Source organism: Cottoperca gobio, chromosome 9 (assembly GCF_900634415.1).
Source record: "Cottoperca gobio chromosome 9, fCotGob3.1, whole genome shotgun sequence".
NCBI lineage: Eukaryota > Metazoa > Chordata > Actinopteri > Perciformes > Bovichtidae > Cottoperca > Cottoperca gobio.
In genome coordinates this window covers 7,611,589-7,625,529 of record NC_041363.1, presented here as the reverse complement: position 1 = coordinate 7,625,529, position 13,941 = coordinate 7,611,589, and the positions used below count along the sequence as shown (strand labels likewise).

At 42.1% G+C, this 13,941-nt stretch overlaps 1 protein-coding gene across 3 annotated transcripts in view; it reads right to left on the bottom strand.

Annotated features, from left to right (window-relative positions):
* trpm3 (transient receptor potential cation channel, subfamily M, member 3) overlaps positions 1-13,941 on the bottom strand; it is a 135,621-nt gene that overhangs the window by 30,674 nt on the left and 91,006 nt on the right. For 2 of the 3 annotated variants that reach the window (XM_029440179.1, XM_029440178.1), the window contains 3 exons: positions 13,395-13,569; positions 12,781-12,904; positions 3,695-3,767 (listed from right to left, as the gene is read on the bottom strand). In XM_029440179.1, the coding sequence (XP_029296039.1) occupies positions 3,695-3,767; positions 12,781-12,904; positions 13,395-13,569 (372 nt within the window). Of the gene's footprint in view, positions 1-3,694; positions 3,768-7,779; positions 7,833-12,780; positions 12,905-13,394; positions 13,570-13,941 lie in introns of those variants that run through there. The other variant, XM_029440180.1, reaches the window with a different exon arrangement.

The following is a 13,941-nucleotide window of genomic DNA, read 5'->3' as shown; positions in this document are numbered from 1 at the left end:
TCCACATGACGTAATGAGTAGAAGAAAAAGAACTAGACACACACACACACACACACACACAGAAAACAAAGATTAACACAAAAGTGCCAGTCTTCACAGATGTGATTTTCTTAATGTAATGCTGGATGATGTAGATGCAAGAACAGATTCAAGGGCACACTGACACATAAGGATAAAATGAAAGTGTTGGATGGCATCGCTGAAAGAAGAAGAAGAAGAAGAAGAAGGCCTTTTTGATCTTCTTTACCCGTCACTGTGATGCGTTGCTGCATGTCATCACTGTTTGGTAAAGAACAGATGTAAATCTAGCGATATAGTTATAATGCAGTGCTGGGTTGTTTTCTGTTTTCCTTTAAAATATTTACATGTTAAGCTGTAATTATTGTTGTACACATCTTTAGTTTAACACCCTGCAGATGTACAACAATTATCATTATGGGGTTTATTATCAGCGTAGCCTAAAGACACTGACATGAGTATGTTTAGTAATACCTCCTCCTGTAAGTATGTCTTACAGGAGCCGCAGTAAGAACATTGACACAGGAAAGACAACCTCAGGCAGCATAAAATGAAAAGGGGGCCGAGAGGGACAGTAAATATAATACCAAGCCTCTCCATTCAGAACTGATCGGTGCTGTATAATCCAATGTTAAACAGATTCACTGTAACAATGACATTGAATATACTCCAATAAAGTATTTGCAGATGTTCACTGTTTTAAGGGGCATCTTGAAACTCAAGTTCAAGTGACCAATGAGATCCGACACAAAGCCGCAGTCTGCCGTTCACACTAATAATTTACCTGCACGCTGGGAGACGTTAATCAAAATGAGAACGATAAGGCAACAATTCAACTCAGCCTTTAGAGAAATCCACTGTAATATAAATATAATAATAATCCCTCGCGTGTAGACAAGGACTGGGTAATTTTTAATAAGCCCAGAAGTATCATCACTTATGATTACACCATGCTCTCTCCGTTGTAAATGCCTGTACAGCGTTATTGGAGCTTAATGGTGTGAGTTCAGACAGAACCCTGCTAATAAGAGCTTTAGTGGAGATATGTGTATATTAAAGGGCAGGGTGGTCCTGCTTTATCAAAGGCCTGCGGTTTTATTAGGTCTGCCTGCAGGGAGGTTGCAATGCAGCCAACTGACTTTATGGAGACAATGTTCCGGATATTGACTACTTCATATAGCAGACCATCAATTCTCTCTCTCTTTCTCTCTCTCCTCTCTCTCTCTCTTTCTATCTCTCTCTCCTCTCTCTCACTCCTCTCTCCCTCTCTCTCCTCTCTCTCACTCCTCTCTCACTCCTCTCCCTCTCTCTCCCTCCTCTCTCTCTCTCTCCCTCTCTCTCCTCTCTCTCTCTCCTCTCTCACTGCTCTCTCTCTCTTTCTATCTCTCCTCTCTCTCTCCTCTCTCTCTCTCTCTCTTTCTCTCTCTCTATCTCTCCTCTCTCTCTCTCTCTCTCTCTCTCTCCTCTCTCTCCTCTCTCTCTCCTCTCTTCTCTCTCTCACACACACACAAGCTCACACACTTACTCCTTTTATTATTTTCTTCTTGGTCTTGCTCTTGCTCTGTTCTCCCCTCAATGTGCATTCCTGACTGTGCTGTGCCTTGTTGAGCTTCAGGCAGTAGCTTAGTTCTTCGGCGAAGGAGTCTAATCCAGTGTTTTAAAAAGCTCTCAGGCAGGATGTGACTGATTTCATTTTACACTAAAAGCCTTAACACGTCTCATTCACTCAGCACAGAATGAGACTTGCATGTAGAATGACCCTCATGCTGTTTACCATAAAGCATTTTGTTGCTCCTATTCTCGGTTGTCCTCTCTCGTCCTTTCACTTCTATCATCTCCTCCTTTTCATTTCATTTTCCCCTTATTTTCTCTTTCTTTGATATCAATTCCTCCCTTCCCTCATTCATCTGCATGTCATTCCTATCACAATGTGAAATGAATTGAATAGAAAATGGATTTGAAAAAAAGTGAGCAGAAATGAAAGATAGAGCAACAGATTGGGGAGAACAGAATACAAGAGTAAGACACGTGTACATCGGACATAAGAGCGAGAGTCTGAGACAAAGACAAAGATCGGGGAGTGATGCATCGGCCACAGAAATCATGCATCTTGACTGCGACACATAAATTATGTAAAACACGTTTCTCCGTCTCTCTCTCCCTCTCCAAACGCACTTGTTTATTGTCTGTGGAACGACTTGTTCCTCTGAGGAATCATTCCTCAGATAGTCAATCACATACACGTGCATGAGTGTGCACCTCCTGTGTTCACATGTATAGGTGTGTTTGAGAGAAAAGCATGCGTACAAACTCAAGTGGGCGCTGTTGGCGTCATAGAGGCAGGAGCAACCGCGAGCAATACGAGCTAATGAAAAATCGAAAGTATGGATTTATGGATTCTGTGTGTGTTTGTGTGTGTGTGTGTGTGTGTGTGTAGAGGGGTAGGTGCATGGAAATATGCATGGAGGATGAGATTGTAATCCAATGTTTTCCCTTATTGATAAATGAAATACAATTAGTTACGGTGGATGGATTATATATATATATATCTATGTATATCTCTCTCTATATCTTAATGTGTCATGCTTTAGGTATGTGCTGTGCTGAATGATTATTCTATGTGTTGCTGTGGGACATAGACGTGAGCTTTTAAATCAACTATAGTCACACCTGTATACCATTACCTGTACACGCCTGTAAAGATAAGCTGATGTTGCATAGCCGCATATAGTTACGTCATGTGTCCCTGTCAAAAGTGATTATTGACCCCAAGGGGAATTCATTTGACGAATGCATATTCAATTTAAATTCATACTTTAAATTAGATGAATTAGAAGACACAATACCTTCCAGAACTCATTGGTGACTGTAAGTGTCTTCCTGTAATTACTTCTCTGGCCACACAGTTAATGAGCAGCTGTGTTCATGCTAATGATTATTATGCAGGTGTTGTTGTTATATCAGTGATCAGCATATAAAGTAGGACACCTGAACTGACTGCAAGCTTATCTAAAACGGCTTTAATGGCTGGTAGGCTACAAGAGCCAGAAACTCCTTACATTTAAAGGAATAGTTTGATATTTTATGTAATACACTTATACACTTTCTTGCTAAGAGTTAGATGTGAAGATGGCCTTTAACCCAACCAAGAGCTGAAGTTATGTGCCAGACGTGTTGGTAAAAGTCTAATGTTTAAGCAAGGCAAAAAGAGCCAGGAGTTAGTCGACCTATATTGGGGCAGGCAGTGATTAAAGGACTCCATGCCAATGACACTCTGTTTCTGCTAAAACTGTACGAAAGCAATTGTTTGATAAGATGTTATAATAACACAACTCTCATACTGCAAGTTTGCTGTGGAGTACTTCCTGCCCTGCAGTGATCAAAAATCGCCTAAAGGAGCTTTAAGAGAGAAAGAAATAGGCACAGATGTCATGTTTTATTCCTGAGCTTTGAAGTGCAATAGTAAAAACATACTTGTTTGCTTTGAACATACACCTAAACAGGGACAGAGAGAGGAATGTTTTCTGAAATGAGATAATCCTCCTTCTATATACAGACATTTCCAAAAACATCCCTGGAGCGCCACAGTGAAATGGAAGCCACTTACTGTACATTCATGCTCCAGCACACACACACACACACAGACACACACACACAGACACACACACACACCCACCTTTGAGCAATGCAGTAAGGATGGCAAGGTCAATGTCCTGATGACCCTCCGACCCCATCCGGAAAACTGTTATCTGAGAGACAATGAGAGAGACGGACAGAGAGAACGATTGAGACAAAGTAGCAACAACTCTACACAAGCCAAACTGTTTAAAAATAAACTCTATTACTTCTTTTGTTATGTTGGTGTTAAAGCTTATAGCTTAAAAAAATGTGGTCACATCTTGAGAGAGAGTTTTTATTTGCTGGATTACACAGCTTCACTAAAAATGTTGAGGTGCAGGAGGAGAGGGGCAGTATTGCGCTGATGAAATGTACTGTATCTCCTCTCCAGACTCTCTTCCATCCACACCACACAATCCTCACATGTGTTCGTTGTAGGGAGGGAATGAAGGGATTCACCAAGAAGGCTCTATCTTACCAAAGGTCATTTTGTTTTTTCTATGTCAGACATTTTTTGGATAAGGCTTTCAGGAAAACATTTTTACTCTACGGCCACTTTACGTCGTATAGCTGCATTTCTTATCCTGTGTGAAATAAACAAAAGCCAAAGTCCGCTGAGAGGGAAATCTGAGAAATGAGGTTTCTCTCAAATATAGCAAGCGTGTGTACACATAACCCACGTTAACATGCGTGTGGGCTCGTATGTGTGCATGAAGGGCACCTTGTGGGAGTCGCGTACGGGAGGATGCGTGTTCTGAATGTCTGACGAGCTATTCCTCTAATCCTTCCATCCACCCATCCAACTCCTCCCACCTCCCTCTCTTCCCTGCAGCCCCATCTCCCTTCCCATCTTCCCCCCTCTAAATGGCTTCATTTTGTGGAGCTCCAGGAATCTGCAGGCTTTGCTGCTGCTGCTGCTGCTTTCCCTTGGGCAATGCTGCAATGTAGTGGGCTAACCCTCCTCTTTCTCCATCTCTTCTCATACAAACTAAAGGCAAAAATGTAATTCAAATCACATTGATGATTTACAGTATCTATTGTGTTGGCTCATTCATCATTTGTACATCATATGCTGATGACATGGTGGCTCCTCCCCGAGAGAGAGATGAGGAATGTGACCTGGGTCAAGCATTGCAAATGCAATCACTAATAAGGGGAGCATCTAATGCCGCATTTCCACTGCATGGTACGGCACAGCTTTACCCAACTCGACTTGCTCTGTTTTATTTTACATTAGCTAAAATAGTTTTTTTTAATACCATCTCGGTCGAGGTTCCATAGGAGATGAACCGATACGAGAAGCTGGAGTTAAAACACTGCAGTCCACTGATTGGCCAGAGAGAATCGTAACTAGCGCGACATGGGACATCCCGCAAGCAATAACCAAGGTATAGTCCAGGGGTCGGGAACCTTTTTGGCTGGGAGAGCCATAAAAGCCAAATATTTTTTTTATGTATTTCCTTGAGAGGCATATATTTAATAAATTTGAACGCAACTTTATGCGTGCGTTTTTTTCAAGAATAATACGTCTCCGAGTACTAATAGCAGTATCAGTGTTGCATTGAACAGGTGCTCTTTTATTAAATAAACTAAACGCTTACGTTATTTATCTCATTTATGTGTCAAACTCAAGGCAACTATGACCTATTTAACCTCTTATGTCTGTTGGTGTTGTTTTTGTTGTTGTCCTGCATTTTAGCGCCTTGAGATTGCTTTTAGCTTTGAAAGGCGCTTTACAAATACAATTTGCTTCGTTATGTCGCACAAAAAGGCGACATATGAAGCATCTCACTGTTAAACCTGCAGCTTCAGGGCCGTGTGATCACGGACATGTGTGTTGCAGTGACAGCGTTCCAAGCCGAGCTGCCTGTGGGAGACTCGGATGCAGAAGGAAACTTTGGTCACTACGTGTTTCCAAACACTGACAAACATCTCCACCGCTGTGTTCCCGACAGCATTCTGCTGATCAACTGAGCGCATTTGCCGACTTTGCAGCTCAGAAATTAAAATTGAACTGCTCAGCAATCCGTTTGCAGTTGACTTAAATATGTTCCATATCTTTTTGCACGTTATCCAATATGTGTATCCTGTTCAATAAATGTGGACCGTGTTTGGCCCTCGACGTAGTCCCAGCTTTTAATGTTGGCCCTCTCTGTGATTGAGTTTGACACCCCCGGTCTACTGCTTGCTTTGCGCAGTTTCTCCTCTGCTGTTTCGCGAAGGGCAGGGCAGGGCTCCGCCCCCTACACACACACACACACACACACACACACACACACACACACACACACACACACACACACACACACACACACACACACACACGTGTGTAAGTGTGTATGCTGTGCAGTCAGAGACAGAGCGGAGGAAAGGAGAGGGGAGAACTAAAAAAAAATCAGCTGCTAAATGTTTTACTTTAAATGACACCGTATAATTATATATTACTTGTTAATCATGTTAAAAAATGTTAGCTCAAAATTGTCTGCGAGCCATATCGCATCATCAAAAGAGCCATAGGTTCCCGACCCCTGGTATAGTCAATAGCGGCAGCAATTTCTTTTATCCACTTGACGCAGATTTATAAAAACATTGCAGCCCACAAAACTACACCGTACAATTGACGAAGTGCAGACATTCCTCTGTCTGGTTGCAGATGAAAGGATTCAGTGAGTCGCGTTGAAGATTATGTCACAGCAGCAGCGCTATGTGATCAGCTCAGAATCCCATCTACATTGAGGGGGTACTATCCGTAGTGGAAAATGGCATAGAGAGTACTGGTACCAAATGTGAGTTGAGTCACGTCGAGCCGAACCATGCAGTGGAAATGAGGCATTAGTGTGTGTGTGTGTGTTGTGTGTGTGCTTATGTGAGGTGTGGCGGTCACTACCAGCCAGTGCAATCAAAAGGTCTTTCTCCAGGTGGAATAGGAGTGCAATGGGATGCGAAGGTATTGATTGAGGACTTTGAGGACACCAATGAGTCGCTGGCGCAGTGTATAATGTGTTCATGTGCCTCTCTGAGTTAAGAGTGTGTGTGTGTGTGTTTGAATGGTGTAGCCAGAGGCCAGATTATTATATGCTAGAATGCATCTTTGCCTTTACTCTAACAGATGCCAACAACACATTTAGGGAGCAATCGGCTGAACGCACATGCAATGCAATGATCTAAAGAAGTGTTGTGTGTATTTAAGATCTGTCTTGTGAGTGCACATAGTGACAAAGATGCTCTATAACAGATATCTGCGCATACATGATCTACAGGATATCACGTTCACAAGTCCCATGGGAGTGAAAGATTCAGGACCTCAGCTAAAGGGGAGGGGCTGCAGCGCCCAAACCCAACATCAGTTTAAGAAATATACAAATCTACAATTTGTAAGGGCGTTCTCATGTGAAAGCCTAATTTCCCCTTATAAGCACAGAATCCTGTTCTGGCCACTTTCCACATCCATTATACCCGTTATAGTAATATCATTATAGCAGAAAGGAGAGTTCCCTTACACACACTTACACACACACACACACACACACAGCTGCCTTCAAGACTTAAGATGAATGATTATATCAGATGTTCGCCATTGTTTCTATTCTCCCCTCTCTCTCCAGGCTTTTCCACCATTACCGCCACTACCTTTCTTCCACCTGTCCTCTTCATGCCCCCCTGCCTGCAATCACTAATCTCACAACAACCTCCCACCGGCATGCTACACCCCCCCCCCTCCCCCCATCATTTCCCACTTCCTCCTTACTTCTTCCTCTCTCTACCTCCAAGGTGACCCTGTGGATATGAGCTACATGTTATCCTGCTCTCCAATACAGAGGCTAAGCAACACAGCCTCTATGACAACGCAAGGTTGCTCATTTAATTGCAACGATCACAGAGAGTCATCAATTACCTCATTACTTTTCTGTGTAAAGGTAAACAGACAGCTTCTCTCCCATCTGCTTTCATCCTACAAGCAAAGGTGCTTAGTGTAAGCAAACAAGTTTTATTGAAAGGGGAGACACAGCTTCTTTGTATTATGTTTTACTCATGGCATAAACTCACCCATCTGTTGAACGTTACATGTCCAATGTGCGTGGTAAATACTGTATCTTAAAATATCTTAAAACGCTGAATGGCCTCTACACTGACAATCATCACCTCGGGGTTCAACATGACAGGACACTGCCTTGTGTCTGTCGCACTCCATCTCTCTGTTGACAAGAAGAGAGGAGAGAGGAAAAGAGTAGGAGCGATAAGGAGAGGAAGACGAGTGGAGGAAGGGATCAGAAGGATAGATGTGAGACAGAGGAAGCATTTGTAAAACAAGACAAAAGGAGGGATATTTAGTGTTGACAAACTCAACACGGATATAAGAAATAAAAGAGGAAGAGGCAGTGGGATCTCTCCCGGTGTGACTGGGATCTGTTAGAGGATTCCCACATCTTCAGAGATGCTGAGCTGCAAGCTTAGAAGAGGATCAGAAAACTGCTCTTCACGCTGCTGTGAGCCAAGCTGATTGAACATTCATCTTCATTTAACAGGCAAATACCCTGCTGATGCTGCTACATGTACATACTGTACAAGACACATGGCAGACCCCACACACACACACACACACACACACACACACACACACACACACACACAGACACACACACACAAGTAATGATGCCAGGTGAGCTGGGGCATTAAAATCCTGAAGGATGCAGTAAAGTCATTTTCGGGGAAGCACCCTATTTTTTCCCTGATAATCAGAAGCGTCTGATTTTTCGGATTCAAAAAGTGTGTGTGTGTGTATGTGTGTGTGTGTGTATGTACATTTAATACCACAACACAGCGTTACTGCTAATTTCTTCTCTGCTGATGTGTGCACATCCACTGTCACTCTCGCTGTAGCTCAACTACACACTCGCTACTCACAAACTATACGCTATTCCTTTTCCGCTAGGCCGAGGGCGAGCATTAAAGCTGTTGCTCGACATTTTACAAGTTGTTTGGTTTTGTGTGTTCGTGCTCATAGTCTCAATAATCATGGGACACACTAAATGCCTTTGCTGTAACATATATTTGTTTCATTTTACTATATCTCCAGCCTTTAAGAGGACAGTTTTGTACTTCTGTCTTAGTCCAGTTTCATGTTTGTGATAAAGGTGTCACATAATTTAGATGCATTTTTTAACATGCATGAATACAAGCATAATAACAAACACAAGTTTAACACTTTTTATTATGGAGCCATTTATTTCTCCTGGGATCCCCTCACATGACACCTGTGGGTGGCGGGGAATCATTGAAACGCGACATCACTGACACACTTCTACGATCCACAGAGGTTTCCAGAGCATGTTCTGCAGTCCATACATACATTAACAACGGCAGCAGTTCAGATCTGACAAAGTTCTGCTAATGGTTTCACGGGAATTTGAGCATAAAACATTTAGATGCTGTATTTATTACTTTCTAAGATAAACCATAAACCAACAGACGTTAGCATGACAGCCAGAGCAGATGAAAGAGAGAAATAAGTTTCTCTTTTCATGAAATGTTAAACTGATGTACTGCCCTGCTGATAATCACCCAAGGAGTTCCTCTCTCTTCCAGCATATTGCTCTGTTTGTAGCTCAAACTCGCTACTGTACCTCATTTTCACATTTGCTCTCTACTCATACCACATTTGTTTTCCTTCTCTTACTTCTTGTCTCATTTCCTCCCACCCTCTCTCTCTGTCATGGTCCATTTAAGTCATTCTTTCGCTCTCCTCATCTTCCTCCCACTCGTTCTTAGTTTCTATTGTCAGCGAGGTGGAGGAACATTGCGGGTTGGTGGTTCCTCCTCTATATTTAATCCGAATTAAACATATAAGGCCTATTCTACACTCAATTATTTATACCACGCTGGGAGATACCAGGACCCCCCCAACACAGATAAAGAGCGAAGACCAAGAGAAAAAGGGAGGGGGAGGTAGAAAGAGGCACTTCTCTTTTAATTAGACCTAGAAGTGACCTAGAAATTTCTAGCAAAAAAAAAGAGCTACGTGACAACAGGCCGTGAGGATATTTAAAGGCACTGGTTCACATGCAGCCTTGTAGTGTTTTCACTGTGCTGGTTTGACATTTATATCAAATGGTTCCACCTTTATGGTGAAGTGATAAAAGAAACAACATAAGTGATTACACGAGGAAGATAATTACATTAATCATCCAGACAAATTGATACAAATGTGTCCGATGCTTTCTTTTAGTATTCCCTTTCATAGCACATATATATATATATATATATATATATATATATATATATATATATATGTATATATAACATACCATTCTATACTTCTCATGTGTTAAAACTCAAGCGCTTGCACATTATTCAATAACTTCGCTATGGTTTCCCTTCCCCTCCGAATTAGAACCCAAAAAATCTATAATTTATCTGATTTCTTTTCACTGGGAGACGATCCAGCACACTCCTAAATTAGACCAAATAAAAGCACAAAGTAGATAATTGGCACTATTGTTGCAGCTCCTAAAGCCCTTCTCAGTTGTATAACTTACTGCCTTCACAGCAACATATTTATGCTAAAATTGATCATGTGGCATCATGAAAATACGATATTAAGGCAATAAATGACTATGAGGCTTGAATACAGCCGCCAGCTCCACGTTTGGTAAAACAAGGATAAAAACATAAAACCCAGAGGTACACACATACGTATACATTTCCGTGTGCACACATAGCGGATGGCAAGTTTATTGCCTCTTGAAATAAAGCATAAACAGCCCTCAGTATGATAAACAAAGCTGAGGCATCAGGGAAATACCTGAAGCACAAAATGTCTACATAAATAAACCAACATGCTCAAAATAAGCAAAGAGCAAGACACAATATTTCTTTACTCTTCCTACTTCTCTTCACTTGCCCTCTTAAGCAGACACACACTCTCCCTCTCTCATACATTCTCCCCAGCCAGTAACCTTTAGTCCTTCTCTTTTTCTCCTAATCTTTGAATTTCCTGCTGCAGAGCCAGAAAAATGTAAGCAAACAGGCAAACAGGCACACAGACAAACACCCTCCCATTGTCTCTCTCTCACATGCTACCTTTCGGCCCGCTGCACTTACCCAGAATAAACTCACTTTTGCTGCCAGTGCGAATGATTCATCATAACAGATTTATGACCTTGCTCTTGCCCTGGGTGTTAACACAGGTTTGACACTACTTGGCTTTGGTCTACAGGAGTAAACACAGGTGTCTATAATTTCTATGGGATTGTAGTACAGGTACTATAGAACTGAGCGGCGACCTCCGGGCCTGAACAATGCATTCTTTCTATTGGCCAGCAGGGAGCGACTCCACTGTTTGCAAAAAAAAAAGAAAGTCCAATTGTGCTTAGCTCCACCCTCTCGTGTCACTTCTGCTTCCAAAAAAAGACGAGAATGGCGATGGCCATAAACCCAAGACGCTCACAATGTCAAACTCGTGGCTTCAAAGCAGTAACTACGTCCGCTTCTTATATACTGTACACTCTGTATACACTGTACAGAACTAATATGGTATCTATAGCAATATAGATTATTTAGTTTGCAGGACAGACTTGAACAGTTTGTTCACCATGCAGAACCGCGTCTCGACCTCAGCCTACTGTGTAAGTCGGGATAACAAACAAGTTTAAAAAATCCATTCCTGCAGACCCCACATGGTGAACTACTGCAGTGAGTGGGGGGGGGCATACTAAAAACACTATGGTCACATCCTGGGAGATTTTACTTTGGCCTCATTTCAAAATGGATGTACTTCATTTATCAAGTTAAAAAGTGGTTCATCATGGTCTCTCTCAAGTGAGTGACTTTAACACAGGTTGTATGAAGATGGTGAACTAGCAGAGAAGAGAAGAAGCCCCCCGTAGCAAAATAAAACACATGTTTCACTTTAAGTGAAATGTGAGATAGGTACATGTTCTGCTTTGCATGGACCGATGGCAAGTCTCACATTTGGTCATTCTCTTTTCCACCCTTACTGTTACTCCACTCTACTCACACCCACACACACACCTACAGTATCTGTGGAGTGCTATCAGGAGAGGGAACCCCTGTGATTTCCATCAGCCTGATAAATACTTTCTCTCTCTCTTTTTCTCCAGCCATAAACAACGTTGGCTTTTCTTCAGACTCTGAGCTTGATCGCTGTATTGATGATTGATGCATGTGTTCAATGAGAAAAGACAGATTTCTTTGACGGAAGACACACAAGGAATAGGAACGTCTTATATAATAATATTTCCAGAATACACTTCCAGTGCTCCGTTTCAATATGGCAGTGGTTCAAGTTGTTTTTAATTCAGAGAGAGGCAGCATCAGATTATCTGGCATGTACAGCTGCTCCTGCTGAATGATTCACACATTGTTCTGCTCTGGTGTATTGTATTCAGAAGATACATCAGCGTGAGCATCAGTCAGCCACTGGAACCCCCCTGACAACACAATCAATCCACTTACACGCTGCACGACCATGACCAATGCTCGGCTGCCTGCAAAATACTACAGTATGTGTGCTATGTGTGTTGCAATTGTCATATGGCAAGACTTTCTCATCATAAATACCTGCTTGAGTCATCTTAAACATCACAGTCGTTAAGTTTTAAGACGCTAAACTGATTTCTAGCTCAGCACTTTTACTTCAAACTAAGTGATTAAAGAAAGGATTGTGTGTGTGTGTTTGTGTGCGCGCTACTAATTATACATTTATGGGTAAAATGCCACTGGCAGTCAGCAGTACCAACAGTCACTGATCTCCTACAAAACACATTGTAAACTATGTTAAAGTGAGTTGAGGCGAGCGCAACCAAGTAGTAAATAAGTTAGTGTTGCAGCAAAACTAAGACACAGTAAAAGCTGCTAGCTGTTTGTTTGCATCATAGAGTGTGTGTTGCAGCCATTATCTTATGAATGAGTATACGATTATGTGTGGGTGTTGTAGATTGCAAGCTTCACTTGACAAAAACATTTGATCTTGGTTCACATATATTTTCATTGTCGTGCTTCTTTATACAGCAGAATAGTGATGTTGTGTTATTAGTGCTTCGATGTTTGCTTTTTCCTCATCTGCAAATATACTCATGCATGTGCAAATATATGCACGTGCATGTGTATGAAAGTGACACTCACCAGCTCCTTCTTCTTCATGCACTCCATGAGAATGATGAACAGATGTTGGGCCTGTGTGCGGCTGTAGGTGAAAGTCTTCTGGATGGTCACCAGCAACTGGTCTCTTAGAGACTCGTTAATTATGCTGCAGAGTTGTGGAGGAAAGGGAAAAGGGGGTCAGATGGAGGTAAGGAGAACAAATCAGTTAGGGGGGAAGCAGGCAAATTAGATTTGTTTGTCAGTAAGTGAAAGCAAGGATGACTCGGGATCTCATCACTGCTGCTTCTGAGTCCTTTGTGAGATGTGATTCTGCAGGTTTACCTTCATCTGTAACTGGATATATGACAATTCTGAATTCATGGTGTGTCTTATGAAGAATATAAGTAAATTGTTTATACCGTGTGTTTTTAAAGTAACCCATCAGCACAGTTAAAAAAAGCACATCTACAAACGTGCATGGCTCCTGTCATGTACAGTATACATGCACATGTATGCTTGTTATGTTTAACCTAAGGCACTTGAGGAAACTTCTGATTACAAATGATATTTTCCACGTTGGATAACATTCGTATCAGTATCAGAATGTGTCCTTGGATTACAGCATTATGTAATAATGTGCACAGGTGAGTGCATACCCTCCCTCCTCAGAGTATTTGTGTCCAAAGGCCAAGATGTCTGAGGCCCTGCCGCTGCCGTCACACACCACCACAGGGACGGGAGGTGTGTCCCTGAGGTATTCCAGCACAATGGAGATCACATTAGGGCCTCCCTCTACGATCAGAGCCACCACCGGCACACCCTGACCAATCCCTGCACATGAAAACAATCGGGAGCAGGAGAGACAGGGGGGTGGGGAGTGATTGTAGAACAGCACATAGAAAGGGACAGAAATGTGAAGAAGGAAGAGGGAAGTTAAGGATAGGGGAAAAAACAGAAGGAGGATAGTCAATAGATTTCATTACATCAGCAATACTTGATCTATAAATAGAAAAAGCTATATCCAAATGTGTTAGCAAGGTGCAAATATGACACCTGCGATGTCTCATTACTGTATTGTCAATACACTGAACACTTTCTAATTAAGGTAGAGAGGCTTTTAAAAAAAGCACCGGTACCAAAAATAACCAGCCTGTTCCTGTGACATGGAGGTGTGTGTGTGTGAGTGTGAGTGTGAGTGTGTGT